The 18991-nt window shown below is 44.7% G+C and overlaps 1 protein-coding gene across 1 annotated transcript; it reads right to left on the minus strand.

The window, feature by feature from the left end:
- Positions 1-1440: 1440 nt before the first annotated feature.
- On the minus strand, positions 1441-17578 carry LOC311125282 (uncharacterized protein). The gene is made up of 2 exons (XM_084199328.1): positions 16846-17578; positions 1441-3110 (listed from the first exon to the last, which is right to left on the minus strand). Exons 1-2 carry the CDS (start codon positions 17369-17371, stop codon positions 2146-2148), a joined length of 1491 nt encoding a protein of 496 aa, XP_084055454.1. The 5' UTR covers positions 17372-17578; the 3' UTR covers positions 1441-2145.
- Between the last annotated feature and the right edge of the window lie 1413 nt (positions 17579-18991).

The following is an 18991-nucleotide window of genomic DNA, read 5'->3' on the forward strand; positions in this document are numbered from 1 at the left end:
CCTATACAGCTGAACCCATAACCATAAAGCACTGGATTATCCTATACAGCTGAACCCATAACCATAAAGCACTGGATTATCCTATACAGCTGAACCCATAACCATAAAGCACTGGATTATCCTATACAGCTGAACCCATAACCATAAAGCACTGGATTATCCTATACAGCTGAACCCATAACCATAAAGCACTGGATTATCTGCTAAACTGTTTACTGACTATACACTGTAATGTTACTGCATGATTGTAGCAGGTTTACTAACGCATTATTTCTATTAGCTATGTTGACTAGGACGTTACTTTAGCTAATATGGGGACAACGATGTAGGCTGTATGTAGCGGTTTGGCTTGGAAAGGTTTTTTCGCCTGGTCACATACAGCTGATGTGTTGTGCATTGAAGTCCACAAGGGAAGAGGTGAGAGGAGGAGAGCGCGTAGATGTGAGAAGGAACTATACCATGAGCAAAGTGATCATGCTGTTTGTATGTGGCTGCTATGAAAGTGATCATGCTGTTTGTATGTGGCTGCTATGAAAGGGATCATGCTGTTTGTATGTGGCTGCTATGGAAGGGAACTGGTGATCATGCTGTTTGTATGTGGCTGCTATGAAAGTGATCATGCTGTTTGCATGTGGCTGCTATGAAAGTGATCATGCTGTTTGTATGCGGCTGCTATGAAAGTGATCATGCTGTTTGTATGTGGCTGCTATGAAAGTGATCATGCTGTTTGTATGTGGCTGCTATGAAAGGGATCATGCTGTTTGTATGCGGCTGCTATGAAAGTGATCATGCTGTTTGTATGTGGCTGCTATGAAAGTGATCATGCTGTTTGTATGCGGCTGCTATGAAAGTGATCATGCTGTTTGTATGTGGCTGCTATGAAAGTGAACTGTGTGTGCGGGTGATCAGGGGTGTGTTCATGCCGATGATTCTGTTGAAAGATTCTCGTTTGCAACTGATGGACTAATGATTACACCCTAGACCAGCTAGATATAGACAAGTGTGTGCAAGGCGGTATTGAATGGTGTCACTGTCACCTTAAATTAAAATTAGCAAAACTTCTAAAAACATGTACAAATAATTAAATTTATTTTGAATACAGGTTGTAACAACCAAATTGTGGAATAAGTCAAGGGGTATGAATACCATCTGAAGGCACTAGAAAATGACTAAAGAAGCAAACTGATTTAAATATAAGGTCAAAGGCTCTCAAAACCCTCTCCTTGTGTTCTGACTGACACTTTGTGTCATCTACCTTCCAGCCATCCATTCACCCAATCAGAAGAGCTCATTTCTGTAAGTACATAGATATAGATAGATAGATATAATGAATGTCCATTAGTGGCTAACACAGTTTTAAAAAAATACTCATTTTATTTTTATTCAGATAAAATTTTTGCATTAAATCAAATGTGTTTTACAAATCAGCACCGGTGTTTTCTCCGACATGGTGGAATAATACTGATGGGAACATTCATGAGGTAGTGAATGTTTTTCATGTTAACAATTTATCAGATCATCATCACATGTGCATTACAGCTTTAGCTTGGAGACTAGTACACAAATTAACTCAATGAAAACAAACAACTAAATTTCATGAGGTTTCAAGGTTAGAATTAAGAAATACACACAATATTCATCCAATTAACAATTTACATTTTAAAAATATCCAAATCATATAATAAACATCTAAAAAAGGTTCATACTTTTATCCAATATATCAAAGTGTAGAATCAAAACAAAATACATATTTTAAAATTGTAATCTGATTTTAGACATAATATGTCTCCAGAGGAAATAACTAAAATAGCCTATTCTATTCTTGAGTAAGATTTCATCTAAACAATATGATTTAATGTGGCATAAAATAACAGTCAAACATCAGTCAGAACACAGCCTCTCTATTCTGTCATGTGATTTCAAGTCCTCTGTCTGGGAAAATGTCTTTCCACAATTAGGTTCCCTGACTAAAACTCTTTCCAAACTGTGAGCTTTATCCTTCCCTGTTTGTGTGTATGTCCACGTGCCTTTTTTTTTAGGTTTCCTAACTGGGTTTAAACTCTTTCCACACTGGGAGAAATTGCATGATTTGGCCCCTGTGTGTCCTCGCATGATGTTCCCTAAATTGGCACCTGTGTGTCCATCTTATATGTTCCCTAAATTGGTCAACTCCTTTCCACGGGGACCGTGGTAAGATGTGTGTGTCCTCTCATGCTCCTTGAGGTTATTTAACAACCTGAAATTCATTAGGCAATGGGAACATGGGTAAGGCTTCACTCCAGAGTGTATTCTATTCTTATGTTTGTTCAGGCTCCCTAAATGGGTAAAATCCTTTCCACACAGGGAGCAATGGTAAGGTTTCTCCCCTGTGTGTGTCCTCTCATGTGATTTTAGGTCCTGTGAGCGTGAAAATCTCTTTCCACAATGTGCACAGGGGTAAGGCTTTTCTCCAGAGTGTATTCTCTTATGTTTGTTCAGGCTCCCTAACTGCGTAAAACTCTTTCCACACTGGGAGCAGTGGTGAAGTTTCTCCCCTGTGTGTGTCCTCTCGTGTGATTTTAGTTCCTGTGATTGTGAAAATCTCTTTCCACACTGGGAACATTGGAAAAGCTTTTCTGCAGTGTGTTTCTTTACATGCTCTTTTAGGTTAGCCAACTGGGTAAAACTCTTTCCACACATGGAGCAATGGTAAGGTTTCTCCCCTGTGTGTGTCCTCTCGTGTTCCTTCAGCTTATCTAACAACCTAAAATTCTTTCCACAGTGGGAACAGTGGTAAGGCTTTTCTCCTGTGTGTATTCTATTATGTTTGTTCAGGCTCCATAACTGGGTAAAACACTTTCCACACTGGGAGCAGAGAAAAGGTTTCTCCCCTGTATGTGTCCTCTGATGTATTTTTAGGTTCTGTGATCTCGAAAACGTCTTTTCACACTGGGAGCATTGGAAAGGCTTTTCTCCTGTGTGTTTCCTCTCATGCTCTTTTAGGTTCCATGACCACTTAAAACTCATATTACACTGGGAGCAGTGGTGGCGTCTCACTGGTTTGGGAGTCTCTGGGTCTGGTTCCCCTGAAGGACTCTTACTGCTGTCAGAGTGAGAGTCTGGTCTCTCTCCTGCCAAAGACAGAGTATTTAGTTAAACAGAGAGACCTGAATGAAACCTCCACATGATAAAACTGTCTTCCTATTAGGAGTAATCTAGACTAGATCCCTCATTATAAAACCGTACATTTGGATCCTGGATGGCGATTGGTTAATAGCTGTTAGTTATTCACAATACTACCTGGGTAATGGCTGTTAACAGTTCCATTTGAATTATCCCACAGCCCTGCCAGGCAAGTCATCAACTAACCTCCACTGGAAAAAAGCATCTCAAAATGATTACCCCACACTCCTAGTCTAGCATTTGATTTGTATAGAACTTATTCTGGTGATTTATTATTCAATAGAAATGTATAGAAAATATGTACAGTGGGGAGAACAAGTATTTGATACACTGCCAATTTTGCAGGTTTTCCTACTTACAAAGCATGTAGAGGTCTGTAATTTTTTATCATAGGTACACTTCTACTGTGAGAGACGGAATCTAAAACAAAAATCCAGAAAATCACATTGTATGATTTTTAAGCAATTAATTTGCATTTTATTGCATGACATAAGTATTTGATACATCAGAAAAGCAGAACTTAATATTTGGTCCAGAAACCTTTGTTTGCAATTACAGAGATCATACGTTTCCTGTAGGTCTTGACCAGGTTTGCACACACTGCAGCAGGGACTTTGGCCCACTCCTCCATACAGACCTTCTCCAGATCCTTCAGGTTTCGGGTCTGTTGCTGGGCAATATGGACTTTCAGCTCCCTCCAAAGATTTTCTATTGGGTTCAGGTCTGGAGACTGGCTAGGCCACTCCAGGACCTTGAGATGCTTCTTACTGAGCCACTCCTTAGTTGCCCTGGCTGTGTGTTTCGGGTCGTTGTCATGCTGGAAGACCCAGCCACGACCCATATTCAATGCTCTTACTGAGGGAAGGAGGTTGTTGGCCAAGATCTCGCGATACATGGCCCCATCCATCCTCCCCTCAATACGGTGCAGTCGTCCTGTCCCCTTTGCAGAAAAGCATCCCCAAAGAATGATGTTTCCACCTCCATGCTTCACGGTTGGGATGTTGTTCTTGGGGTTGTACTCATCCTTCTTCTTCCTCCAAACACGGCGAGTGGAGTTTAGACCAAAAAGCTCTATTTTTGTCTCATCAGACCACATGACCTTCTCCCATTCCTCCTCTGGATCATCCAGATGGTCATTGGCAAACTTCAGACGGGCCTGGACATGCGCTGGCTTGAGCAGGGGGACCTTGCGTGCGCTGCAGGATTTTAATCCATGATGGCGTAGTGTGTTACTAATGGTTTTCTTTGTGACTGTGGTCCCAGCTCTCTTCAGGTCATTGACCAGGTCCTGCCGTGTAGTTCTGGGCTGATCCCTCACCTTCCTCATGATCATTGATGCCCCACGAAGTGAGATCTTGCATGGAGCCCCAGACAGAGGGTGATTGACCGTCATCTTGAACTTCTTCCATTTTCTAATAATTGCGCCAACAGTTGTTGCCTTCTCACCAAGCTGCTTGCCTATTGTCCTGTAGCCCATCCCAGCCTTGTGCAGGTCTACAATTTTATCCCTGATGTCCTTACACAACTCTCTGGTCTTGGCCATTGTGGAGAGGTTGGAGTCTGTTTGATTGAGTGTGTGGACAGGTGTCTTTTATACAGGTAACGAGTTCAAACAGGTGCAGTTAATACAGGTAATGAGTGGAGAACAGGAGGGCTTCTTAAAGAAAAACTAACAGGTCTGTGAGAGCCGGAATTCTTACTGGTTAGTAGGTGATCAAATACTTATGTCATGCAATAAAATGCAAATTAATTACTTAAAAATCATACAATGTGATTTTCTGGACTTTTGTTTTAGATTCCGTCTCTCACAGTTGAAGTGTACCTATGATAAAAATTACAGACCTCTACATGCTTTGTAAGTAGGAAAACCTGCAAAATCGGCAGTGTATCAAATACTTGTTCTCCCCACTGTATTTATTCATTAGTAATCTCCCTTTAAATAGCTCTAATGACAGCTAGTGGCCAATTGTTGGTTTGTTACTAGAATGGTACATAAGGGGATAATTATTAGGACATGTAAACACCTTATTCTGCGTTCCAGCTGTGTACTTGAGCTGCCAGCACCAGCCGAGCCTCCCTCTTTAGGGCGAGTGAAGTGAGTTAGGAACAACTAAATGTTTGCGTCTTAGAAGTTGTTTTCACATAACGTTATATCTGAACTCACAAAAATAACATGGTCGCTGTGGCAGAAGTTTTTATTTTGAAAAGGCGATTTTCTGCATTTATCAGCGCCTTCAGGTAGACTGACTTCTGATGTGAACAGGATTATTAGAGCCATTTAGATATTTTGTCTAGGGATACACATTTCGATCAATTTTGATGCCAACTAACTGACCCTCATTAAGCGGTCAACAAACGGTTACATTTTTTCCAAACAGTACAATGCCATGCCCAACAGAAAATACTATCAGAGATCTGTATGTTATGACAAGATGCTCAAGTCTCCGCCCTAACAATGGGAGTCGTCCCAATTGCGGGAAGGCAGGCGACAAGCTCAGGTCCAAAATAAGCCTATAAAAAACGCATTGGGCATATTTTGAGGAGAGTGAAACCTCTCACTTCACTTCTTCCTCTCTGATACAATTGTGATGGAAAATGTTCTGTTTGTGCTTTTCTAATAACCAATTTCTGTGTTCATGCAAGTGACTGATTGAACAAATCCTCACTATCAGTATCTGCAATTTGGAATGAGTAGGTGTCCAAACTTTTGACTGGTACTGTATTCACTAACGGTCAAAAGTTTTAGAACACCTACTCATTCAAGGGTTTTTCTTTATTTTTACTATTTTCTACATTGTAGAATAATAGTGAAGACATCAAAACTATGAAATAACACATGGAATCATGTAGCAACCAAAAAAGTGTTAAACAAATCAAAATATATTTTATATGTCAGATTCTTCAAATAGCCACCCTTTGCCTTGATAACAGCGTTCCACACCCTTGGTATTCTCTCAACCAGCTTCACCTGGAATGCTTTTCCAACAGTCTTGAAGGAGTTCCCACATATGCTGAGCACTTGTTGGCTGCTTTTCCTTCACTCTGCGGTCCAACTCATCCCAAACCATTTCTATTGGGTTGAGGTCGGGGGATTGTGGAGGCCAGGTCATCTGATGCAGCACTCCATCACTCTCACAAAGACACGGCGGTTGGAACCAAAAACCTCCAATTTGGACTCCAGACCAAAGGACAAATTTCCACCGGTCTAATGTCCATTGCTCGTGTTTCTTTGCCCAAGCAAGTCTCTTCTTCTTATTGGTGTCCTTTAATAGTGGTTTCTTTGCAGCAATTCGACCATGAAGACCTGATCATGAAGGCCTGATTCACACAGTCTCCTCTGAACAGTTGATGTTGAGATGTGTCTGTTACTTGAACTCTGTGAAGCATTTATTTGGGCTGCAATTTCTGAGGCTGGTAACTCTAATGGACTTCTACTCTGCAGCAGAGGTAACTCTGGGTCTTCCATTCCTGTGGCGGTCCTCATGAGAGCCAGTTTCATCATAGCGCTTGATGGTTTTTGCGACTGCACTTGAAGAAACTTTCAAAGTCCTTTGTGTGCAAAGCTGTCATCAAGGCAAAGGGTGGCTATTTGAAGAATCTCAAATGTATTTTGATTTGTTTAACACTTTTTTGGTTACTACATGATTCCATGTGTGTTATTTCATAGTTTTGATGTCTTCACTATTATTCTACAATTGTTATGATGAGTTTCTCGGGTATCAAGTAATTAAGGATACAAGAATATTAACACTTAGCTGGGGAGTTCATTCAAATATTTAATAGGTACCATGGTTCGTTCTAACAAAAGGCACGTGCTTCGCCTCTAGCTATTCCCAACTACTGAACAAAGAAAATATCTCTGTTTATATACCCTCTGTTACACGTTTCTTCAACAACATCTGGCAACCCTCAATGGGCACTCCCTTCTTTGATGTTATTACCTTGTAACCCCAAGTCAGTATATCATGTCCATCCATCATTCTAAGATCAACCTCAGTAATCTCCCTCGACAATAATGGAATCCTTGGTATTCAGACTGTGCGGCGCCCAGAATCCCTTATCTACTAACCTTTAACCTGGTTCACACAACACTATGAAATGACATAACAACAATGCAGAAAATAGTAAAAATAAAGAAAAACCCTTGAATGAGCAGGTGTTCTAAAACTTTTGACTGGGACTGTATATGAAGGATATATATATATATATATATATATATATATATATATATATATATATATATATATATATATATATATATATACACACAGTGCATTCTGAAAGTATTCAGACCCCTTGATTAACATTTACATTTGAGTGATTTAGCAGACGCTCTTATCCAGAGAGACTTACAGTAGTGAGTCATTTACCAGACGCTCTTATCCTGAGAGACTTACAGTAGTGAGTCATTTAGCAGACGCTCTTATCCAGAGAGACTTACAGTAGTGAGTCATTTAGCAGACGCTCTTATCCAGAGAGACTTACAGTAGTGAGTCATTTAGCAGACGCTCTTATCCAGAGAGACTTACAGTAGTGAGTCATTTAGCAGACGCTCTTATCCAGAGAGACTTACAGTAGTGAGTCATTTACCAGACGCTCTTATCCTGAGAGACTTACAGTAGTGAGTCATTTAGCAGACGCTCTTATCCAGAGAGACTTACAGTAGTGAGTCATTTAGCAGACGCTCTTATCCAGAGAGACTTACAGTAGTGAGTCATTTAGCAGACGCTCTTATCTAGAGAGACTTACAGTAGTGAGTCATTTAGCAGACGCTCTTATCCAGAGAGACTTACAGTAGTGAGTCATTTAGCAGACGCTCTTATCCAGAGAGACTTACAGTAGTGAGTCATTTAGCAGACGCTCTTATCCAGAGAGACTTACAGTAGTGAGTCATTTAGCAGACGCTCTTATCCAGAGAGACTTACAGTAGTGAGTCATTTACCAGACGCTCTTATCCTGAGAGACTTACAGTAGTGAGTCATTTAGCAGACGCTCTTATCCAGAGAGACTTACAGTAGTGAGTCATTTAGCAGACGCTCTTATCCAGAGAGACTTACAGTAGTGAGTCATTTAGCAGACGCTCTTATCCAGAGAGACTTACAGTAGTGAGTCATTTAGCAGACGCTCTTATCCAGAGAGACTTACAGTAGTGAGTCATTTAGCAGACGCTCTTATCCAGAGAGACTTACAGTAGTGAGTCATTTAGCAGACGCTCTTATCCAGAGAGACTTACAGTAGTGAGTCATTTAGCAGACGCTCTTATCCAGAGAGACTTACAGTAGTGAGTCATTTAGCAGACGCTCTTATCCAGAGAGACTTACAGTAGTGAGTCATTTACCAGACGCTCTTATCCAGAGAGACTTACAGTAGTGAGTCATTTACCAGACGCTCTTATCCTGAGAGACTTACAGTAGTGAGTCATTTAGCAGACGCTCTTATCCAGAGAGACTTACAGTAGTGAGTCATTTAGCAGACGCTCTTATCCAGAGAGACTTACAGTAGTGAGTCATTTAGCAGACGCTCTTATCCAGAGAGACTTACAGTAGTGAGTCATTTACCAGACGCTCTTATCCTGAGAGACTTACAGTAGTGAGTCATTTAGCAGACGCTCTTATCCAGAGAGACTTACAGTAGTGAGTCATTTAGCAGACGCTCTTATCCAGAGAGACTTACAGTAGTGAGTCATTTAGCAGACGCTCTTATCCAGAGAGACTTACAGTAGTGAGTCATTTAGCAGACGCTCTTATCCAGAGAGACTTACAGTAGTGACAACCGCAGATCATAGGCAGGAAGTACATTCTTCTTCTTCCTTAAAGTAAGTTAAAGTCCTTCTTCAGTAGAGTCAGAGCTAGAAAGGGTGGGGGTCAGGAGGAGGAAGATTATTTAAGATACTGTTTGAAGGGTTTCAGATGTTTTGGGAAGATGGGCAGGGACTCTGCTGTCCTAGTTTCAGGGGGAAGCTGGTTCCACCATTGGGGTGCCAGAGCAGCGAATAGCTTTGACTGGGCTGAGCAGGAGCTGCACTCCCGTAGGGGTGGGAGGGCCAAGAGACCTGAGGTGGCAGAACGGAGTGCTCGGGTTGGGGTGAACTGTTTGAGCATAGCCTGAAGGTAGGGAGGGGCAGTTCCTCTTGCTGCTCCGTAGGTAGGCACCATGGTATTGTAGTGAATGCGAGCTTCAACTGGAAGCCAGTGGAGTGTGAGGAGGAGCGGGGTGACATGGGAGAACTTGGGAAGGTTGAAAAACCAGGCGGGCTGCTGAATTCTGGATAAGTTGCAGGGGTTTGATGGCACAAGCGAGGAACCTAGCCAACAGCAAGTTGCAGTAGTCCAGACGGGAGATGACAAGTGCCTGGATTAGGACCTGCGCCGCTTCCTGTGTGAGGTAGGGTCATACTCTACGGATGTTGTAGAACATGAATCTGCAGGAGCGAGTCACTGCTTTGATGTTTGCAGAGAATGACATGGTGTTGTCCAGGGTCACGCCAAGGTTCTTGGCACTCTGGGAAGGTGACACCGTGGCGTTGTCAACCATGATGGAAAGGTCTTTGAGCGGGCAGGCCTTCCCCGGGAGGAAGAGCAGCTCCGTCTTGTTGAGGTTGAGCTTGAGGACATCCAAGCTGAGATATCTGCCAGGCACGCAGAGATGTGTGTCGCCACCTGGGTGTCAGAAGGGGGGAAGGAGAAAAGTAGTTGAGTGTCATTCGCATATCAATGATAGGAGAGACCATGTGAGGATATGACAGAGCCTAGTGACTTGGGGTATAGAGAGAAGAGGAGAGGGCCTAGAACCGAGCCCTGGGGGACACCAGTAGTGGACACCAGTGATGCAGATACAGATCCTCTCCACGTCACCTGGTAGGAGCGGCCTGCCAGGTAGGATGCAATCCAAGAGTGTGCAGAGCCTGAGACGCCGGAGAGGAGGATCAGCCCTGAGAGGGTGGAGAGGAGGATCAGCCCTGAGAGGGTGGAGAGGAGGATCAGCCCTGAGAGGGTGGAGAGGAGGATCAGCCCTGAGAGGGTGGAGAGGAGGATCAGCCCTGAGAGGGTGGAGAGGAGGATCAGCCCTGAGAGGGTGGAGAGGAGGATCAGCCCTGAGAGGGTGGAGAGGAGGATCAGCCCTGAGAGGGTGGAGAGGAGGATCAGCCCTGAGAGGGTGGAGAGGAGGATCAGCCCTGAGAGGGTGGAGAGGAGGATCAGCCCTGAGAGGGTGGAGAGGAGGATCTGATGGTTCACGGTGTTGAAGGCAGCGCATAGATCTAGGAGGATGACAACAGAGGAGACAGAGTCAGCTTTGGCAGTGCGGAGAGCCTCCGTGACACAGAAAAGAGCAGTCTCGGTTGAGTAACCCGTCTTGAAGCCTGACTGGTTAGGGTCAATAAGATAGTTCTGAGAGAGATAGAGTTGATCAGAGACAGCAAGCTCAAGTGTTTTGGAAAGAAAAGAAAGAAGGGATACAGGTCTGTAGTTTTTGACGTCAGATGAGTCGAGGGTTGGTTTCTTGAGGAGGGGAGCGACTCTGGACATTTTGAAGTCAGAGGGGACACAGCCAGTGGTCAGGGATGAGTTGTTGAGGGAAGTGAGGAATGGGAGAAGGTCTCCAGAGATGGTCTGGAGAAGGGAGGAGGGGATGGGGTCCAGCGGGCAGGTTGTCGGGCGGCCAGACCTCACTAGTCACAGGATGTCATCTGGAGAGAGAGGGGAGAAAGAGGTCAAGGCGTAGGGTAGTTCTGTGTGAGTGGGACCAGTGGACTCAATAGTGTGAGTGAATGAGGAGCAGATGTCGTCAACATTCTTTTCAAAATGGTTGACAAAGTTGTCCGCAGAGAGGGAAGGGGAGGGGGTGGAGGATTAAGGAGGGAGGAGAAGGTGGGAAAGGGTTTCCGAGGGTTAGAGGCAGAAACTAGACATTTAGAATGGGAGAAAGTGGCTTTCGCAGCGGATACAGAGGAAGAGAAGGTAGAGAGGAGGGAGTGAAAGGATGATAGGTACTACGGAAGTTCAGTTTTCCTCCCTTTTCACTCAGCTGCCGCAACCCTGTTCTGTAAGCTCGCAATGAGTCACTCAGACATGGAGCAGGAGGGGAGGGCCGAGCCCGCCGGGAGGAAAGGGGACAGTGCGAGTCATTAGATGAAAGGGAGGAAAGTAGGGTCGAAGAGGCAGAATCAGGAGACAGGAGGGAGAAGGATTTAGCAGAAGGGAGAGATGATAGGATAGAAGAGGAGAGAGTAGTGGGAGAGAGAGAGAGAAGATTGTGATGGCACATGACCATCTGGGTAGGGGCTGAATGGTTAGGGTTGGAGGAAAGGGAGACAGAAAAGTGATCAGAGACCTGGAGAGGGGTTGCAGTGAGATTAGTAGGAGAACAGCCTCTATTAAAGATGAGGTCAAGGATATTGCCTGCCTTGTGAGTTGGAGGGGACTGGGAAAAGGAGAGTTGGAAAAAAAAGAATTGAAGACGTCGGGAGGTTGAAGTCGCCAAGTACGAGGAGCGGTGAGCCATCGTCAGGAAATGAGCTTATCAAGGTGTCCAGCTCATTGAGGAACTCTCCAAGGGCACCTTATATAATATGCCATTTAGCAGACGCTTTTATCCAAAGCGACTTACACAAAAAAATAAAATGTATGCACGTATGACTGTATGGGTGGTCCCGGGGATCGAACCCACTACCTTAGCGTTACAAGCGCCGTGCTCTACCAGCTGAGCTACAGAGGATCACCTTGTGGGTGATAGATGACATCAACGTTAAGCTTGAGTGGACAAGTGACAGCGACAGCATGGAATTCAAATGAGGTGATGGACAGGTGAGACAGGGAGAAAATAGAAAGTCTCCAGTTAGGAGAAATGAGTAGACCTGTACCACCACCGTGACGACCAGATACTCTCAGACGAGAAAACATAGTCAGATGAAGAAAGAGCAGCTGGAGTAACAGTGTTCTCTGGGGTGATCCATGTCTCTGTCAAGGCCAAAAAGTCAAGGGACTGAAGGGCAGCATAGGCTGAGATGAACACGGTGTTCTTGAGATGAACTTGCCGTTCTCCCAGAAAATGGAATGTTCATTTCTCTACCATAAGCCGCCTCCAACGTCGTTTTAGAGAATTTGGCAGTCCACTCAACTGGCCTCACAACCACATGTAACCACGCCAGCCCAGGACCTCCACATCCGGCTTCTTCACCTGCAGGATCGTTTGAGACCAACCACCCGGACAGCTGATGAAACTGATGAGTAAGCCCTTTTGTGGGGAAAACTGATTCTGTTTGGCAGTTCCCGGCTCCCAAGTGCCCTCCCAGGTCCACCCATGGCTGCGCCCCTGCCCAGTCATGTGAAATCCATAGATTAGGGCCTAATGAATTTATTTGAATGTATTGATTTCCTTATATGAACTGTAACTCAGTAAATTCATTGAAATTGTTGCATTTTGCATTTATACTTTTGTTCAGTATATGCCAACAGTGGGCAACAATGCCTCATTTATCATAACCATTACAGATAACAAATCCTAACTGTTAAATGGCCTCATATTCAGTCAAATGCCATTTAAGGATTAATTTATTGAAACTGTAATATCAACTGGTTATACTGCACCCATACATGAGCCCACCCAACTACCTCATCCCCATATTGTTATTTATTTTGCTCATTTGCACCCCAGTATCTCTATTTGCACATCGTCTCTTGCACATCTATCATTCCAGTGTTAACACTAATTGTAATTATTTTGCAGTATGGCCTATTTATTGCCTTACCTCCATAATTTACTACATTCGAACACTCTGTATATATATTTTCTGTTGTATTTTTGACTTTATGTTTTGTTTTACCCCATATGTAACTCTGTGTTGTTGTTTTTAAATCACACTGCTTTGCTTTATCTTGGCCAGGTCGCAGTTGTAAATGAGAACTTGTTCTCAACTGGCTTACCTGGTTAAATAAAGGTGAAATAAAATAAAATATTGTGGAACACAATCTTCAGAAAGGTAGTAGCCTCAGCAGTGTGGTGCTTGGCCTGTAGAAGCCTGTGGCTGTGCAATGGCATAGCCTTGTTTTGTTCATTTAGCAGACAAGAGGCCCTCATCAGAGGCCCTCATCACAGAGGCCCTCATCACAGAGGCCCTCATCACAGAGGCCCTCATCACAGAGGCCCTCATCACAGAGGCCCTCATCACAGTCAAGACACCTATTTTATAACATAAACACAATAAAATAGAACAGTTATTCTTAAAGATAATTTGAAATGGGGCTCAATTTGGCGAGTTGAAAGACACATTTTGAAGGGTTACAAACCAAAATCTGTCTTCTTTTTTGATATACAGACGTTCGATTGACTTTTTATATGCCTGTTCCTTGGAATTTTCTAAATAGAGTAACAATTCTACATTGAACACTGCATGGGGATGAATTAAGACCACGACCTCTGTTTGGTGAGTAGGCCTAGGCTTCATGATTCTGATGAAAATACGCTCTTTGTCTTTAAATAAACTAATGGTTTTGCATATTTTCAGTGTGGAACCTGTCTATATGGGGGGGGGGGGGGTTAAAGCCATGGCTGACCAATTCTAAATCCACTAGCAGTTCGCAAAGTAGGGTCGTCACTAACATTAGTTACCACAGCCACAAAGTCATAAACCCTGCCTGTTCCTACAATTTCGCTTCTTAATATCTAATTTGAAACCTAACCCTTAACCACACTGTTAACCTTATGACTAACCTTAAATTAAACAACAAAAAACAATGTTTTTTAATTATTCCTAAACTGCAGCTCATTGTTGGAACACATATAGTCCCACTTCAGTCAACCGGTCCATCTTTCCCCTCCCATCAGTTAGATATGTTTTTTATTTCCATTTATTTCTACAGGCGTACAGAGCATGCCTGTGTAGAGGGAGGAGCTGAGGGAGACATGGAGGGGAAAGGGAATTCTGGGAGCAGAACTGTGTGATGGAGGGAGGGAGGGAATTCTGGGAGCAGAACTGTGTGATGGAGGGAGGGAGGGAATTCTGGGAGCAGAACTGTGTGATGGAGGGAGGGAGGGAATTCAGGGAGCAGAACTGTGTGATGGAGGGAGGGAGGGAGGGAATTCTGGGAGCAGAACTGTGTGATGGAGGGAGGGAGGGAATTCTGGGAGCAGAACTGTGTGATGGAGGAAGGAGGGAATTCTGGGAGCAGAACTGTGTGATGGAGGAAGGAGGGAATTCTGGGAGCAGAACTGTGTGATGGAGGAAGGAGGGAATTCTGGGAGCAGAACTGTGTGATGGGGAGGGAGGGAATTCTGGGAGCAGAACTGTGTGATGGAGGGAGGGAGGGAATTCTGGGAGCAGAACTGTGTAATGGAGGGAGGGAGGGAGGGAATTCTGGGAGCAGAACTGTGTGATGGAGGGAGGGAGGGAATTCAGGGAGCAGAACTGTGTGATGGAGGGAGGGAGGGAATTCTGGGAGCAGAACTGTGTGATGGAGGGAGGGAAGGAATTCTGGGAGCAGAACTGTGTGATGAGGGAGGGAGGGAATTCTGGGAGCAGAACTGTGTGATGGAGGAAGGAGGGAATTCTGGGAGCAGAACTGTGTGATGGAGGAAGGAGGGAATTCTGGGAGCAGAACTGTGTGATGGAGGAAGGAGGGAATTCTGGGAGCAGAACTGTGTGATGGAGGAAGGAGGGAATTCTGGGAGCAGAACTGTGTGATGGGGAGGGAGGGAATTCTGGGAGCAGAACTGTGTGATGGAGGGAGGGAGGGAATTCTGGGAGCAGAACTGTGTAATGGAGGGAGGGAGGGAGGGAATTCTGGGAGCAGAACTGTGTGATGGAGGGAGGGAGGGAATTCAGGGAGCAGAATTGTGTGATGGAGGGAGGGAGGGAATTCTGGGAGCAGAACTGTGTGATGGAGGGAGGGAGGGAATTCTGGGAGCAGAACTGTGTGATGGAGGGAGGGAGGGAATTCTGGGAGCAGAACTGTGTGATGGAGGGAGGGAGGGAATTCTGGGAGCAGAACTGTGTGATGGAGGAAGGAGGGAATTCTGGGAGCAGAACTGTGTGATGGAGGAAGGAGGGAATTCTGGGAGCAGAACTGTGTGATGGAGGAAGGAGGGAATTCTGGGAGCAGAACTGTGTGATGGAGGAAGGAGGGAATTCTGGGAGCAGAACTGTGTGATGGGGAGGGAGGGAATTCTGGGAGCAGAACTGTGTGATGGAGGGAGGGAGGGAATTCTGGGAGCAGAACTGTGTGATGGAGGGAGGGAGGGAATGTTGGCTGGGTGGGGTTGGTTGAACGGGATAGGAGGTTGGGGAGGAGACATGTTGGCTGGGCGGGGTTGGGGGAATGTGATGGGAGGTTGGGGGAGGAGACATGTTGGCTGGGCGGGGTTGGGGGAACGGGACGAGAGGTTGGGGGAGGAGACATGTTGGCTGGGCGGGGTTGGGGGAATGGAATGGGAGGTTGGGGGAGGAGACATGTTGGCTGGGCGGGGTTGGGGGAACGGGATGGGAGGTTGGGGGAGGAGACATGTTGGCTGGGCGGGGTTGGGGGAACGGGATGGGAGGTTGGGGGAGGAGACATGTTGGCTGGGCGGGGTTGGGGTTGGGGGAACGGGATGGGAGGTTGGGGGAGGAGACATGTTGGCTGGGCGGGGTTGGGGGAACGGGATGGGAGGTTGGGGGAGGAGACATGTTGGCTGGGCGGGGTTGGGGGAACGGGATGGGAGGTTGGGGGAGGAGACATGTTGGCTGGGCGGGGTTGGGGGAATGGGATGGGAGGTTGGGGGAGGAGTGCCACTTCAGTATATATTGAATGTATTCATGTATTATAAATTGAATGTATTATCACTTAAACATGAAATGATGATCAAGATGATCTTTGTAGTTATGAACCTTTTGGAATGATTCTTAATTTATGTTCATTATTATTTTCCTTCTGATTGGCTCAAATATACAATGTGTAAAATTATTTATATGGATTTAAATATTGTACCTGTGACCTAATGGTTTCTTTATCAGATAATACATCTACTCCAGTCAAATGTTGTTGTTTTTATCCGATAATCATAGAAGGATGAAATAAAATGAATTTATTCATTAAAATAACGTTTTTAATATTGTAACCATTTTATGAAAGAAATAAAGCAGTCAAATCCATGTTATTGGGAATAACACACTCTTTTAGGGCTGTTTCCCGGAGCTCTGCTTGGCGTCATGCGTAAAAACAACCCATATTTGTGTTAATTGACAATAATCCACTGGTTCTCATCAGTGCTTGACTTGGGCAGGAGCTCGCCAGAACTGAGGACCGGCACCTGAAATGTTCTACTGCTTGAGTTCCTGCACCTCTTAGAAAATATTAGTTCAAAAGTATCGAATAGTTCCTAAATATAAAAACAGGACAGGCACTCAAAAATGAGTACTGGCACCTATTTCAGTCCAAATCAAGCACTGGTTCTCATGCCTTATTGCTTACATTCAATGACCTGTGGAGAGTTTTATTTTTCAAAATAATTCTGTCCTCTTCATCATTTGAAAATCAGACATGAGTTGGTTGTAATATGATATGGTGACATTATGTTGGTGGACCCCTCTCTGTAGCTTTAACACTTCCTACAGAACAACATATAATCAAGTGTAAAATACCCTTTTAAACCACACATATAGTTCAACAATTGCCGAGTTTGGGCCCCTGTTTTTAAGAAGGTACTTACTGGTGTTAATCAGATCTCCCGTCTCTCCTTCTTCCTCCAATGTGACAGTCATCTCCTCCTCCTCCTCCTTCACTCCAAAAACGGCATTCTCCTCTTCCTCATCCTTCACTGTAACATCCTCCTCCTCTTTCACTCTGAACGCGTCTTCCTCTTCTTTCACTGTAACATCCTCCTCCTCTTTCACTCTGAACGCGTCTTCCTCTTCTTTCACTGTAACATCCTCCTCCTCTTTCACTCTGAACGCGTCTTCCTCTTCTTTCACTGTAACATCCTCCTCCTCTTTCACTCTGAACGCGTCTTCCTCTTCTTTCACTGTAACATCCTCCTCCTCTTTTACTCTGAACGCGTCTTCCTCTTCTTTCACTGTAACGTCTTTCTCTTCTTCTTTCACGGTAACAGCCTCACCCTCTACTTGTTTTTGTATTGTAACATCCTCCTCTTCCTCCTCCTCTTTCACTAGAGCTTCTTTCTCCGTCCAGCAGACCTCCTCTTCTTTAGCAGGGGAGGAGTAGTTTAGTGAGCTCATGGTCGGGGATGTTAGCTAGTTAGTTACCATTAGCAACTAGCCTAATGCTACTACTAACTTAACCAGCTAGCTAGATGACTAACAACGGAAAAATGAAATGAAAAAGGAGGTAACTAGCTAGACGACAAATGTGTTTAAAACACAGTGGCTAATAATCACCGAAAGCGTTTAAAGAGCTCCAATGTTTCGGCTATGTTGGCTAGCAAGCTACCGAGTGGCTGATTTCTTCTTTGTCTTCTTCTTCTTCTTTAGGATTTGGTTGGCGGTTCTCATCCAACTTTCAGGTGCGCACAGCGCCACCTACTGTAGTGGCGTGTGAGGTCATTCACGGCCTACCTACATTCAAATTATTGATACGGTAATACAAACTGTCAACTATTAACCCTCTCTAATCCTACTCCAGGCCAACGGTCTGGGAGGACAGACCCCTACCACTCAACACCCCGTCTAACCGTCCTGCAGTAAATCCTCTCTAATCAAAAGCGCTTCTCTGCCGCAGCCACTACAACCTTTATTTTATGTGACTTCCGATCCATTTCTGTAGTACAGTTGACAACCATGGCTATGAATGCAAAAAATAAAATAAAATAATAAACATTATTCCCATCACTCTCTGCCTACTCACAGGAATCATCTCAGTATCCTTCACCCTGCTTTACCCATCTTCCTCTACCACTCTCTTCTTCAGCATACGACACTTCCTGTACTAAGAGCCAATTTATGCGTGACTTGAAAATTGTGGTCAGAGGCGCTGTATGGATGGCGTGACGCAATGCGGAGCCTCCAGAAGCTCACTTTTGCCGAGCCGAGCGCCTCTCAGATGATGTAATAATGCGGAGGGCTCCATATAGCTACTTGATTGGTTGATGGTAGGCGAGGGCGGGAGGTCCTGTATAAACACAAACTCACTTCCTTGACAACTTCATTCACAACAGCTCTGCGCTGCTCTGCCAAGCCCAGGAAGTATGAATGCCCTGACTTCTGCAGAGGCCACGTCACCGTAAATGCTGCGCGGCCCAATGCAGACGTCAGAATGGCCACGTAGCGCCTATAACCGTGGCAACCTCAACCTACCTTTCTGTCACAGGACACCTCCGGTAGGTTGCTAACTTCTTCTTCTTTGGATTTATTGGCGAACTACAATCAAAAAAGTGTATTTGTCGCCACCAGCTGGACGGGAGTGAAAACATTCACTAAAGAAAAGTAAATTCCATTACCAGGGGGAAGAGAAAATTAACATGAATCCATACAAACCACAAAATAATATTCCCGCTCCTTCAGTCATTCGAAAGCTCAAATCCCCTGTTCAGGCTGTGTTGCCTGAGAGGAAGGGACAGCATGAGAGGAATCCATGTAGCTCCTCAAACGTTAAAGTATTTTAATCCCAGGAAAAAAATGGTTCAGCTGCAGGAACAATGAGTACAGTACATTTACATGCAGCGTAATAATTGGATATTAAACTGACTATGGCAGTAGGCAGATTATTCCATAGTCATGGAAACATGATTTATCTTAATCGGCATAAGGTCAAAATCGAATGGCGCTACGGTCTAAGACACTGCATCGCAGTGCAAGAGGCGACCCAGGTTCATTCCCCGGGCTGTGCCACAACCCACGGCC

The sequence above is a fragment of the Coregonus lavaretus genome (genome assembly GCF_964263955.1).
Source record: "Coregonus lavaretus genome assembly, contig: HAP1_SCAFFOLD_298, whole genome shotgun sequence".
Classification (NCBI taxonomy): Eukaryota; Metazoa; Chordata; class Actinopteri; order Salmoniformes; family Salmonidae; genus Coregonus; species Coregonus lavaretus.

What these genes read in the sequence shown, in the direction of transcription:
- LOC311125282 (XM_084199328.1), bottom strand. Translation starts at nt 17,371, where the DNA reads ATGAGCTCACTAAACTACTCCTCCCCTGCTAAAGAAGAGGAGGTCTGC. An exon ending in GGGAGATCTGATTAACACCA is followed by an intron (nt 3,111 to 16,845) that starts GTAAGTACCTTC and finishes TGTCTTTGGCAG; the next exon opens with GAGAGAGACCAGACTCTCAC.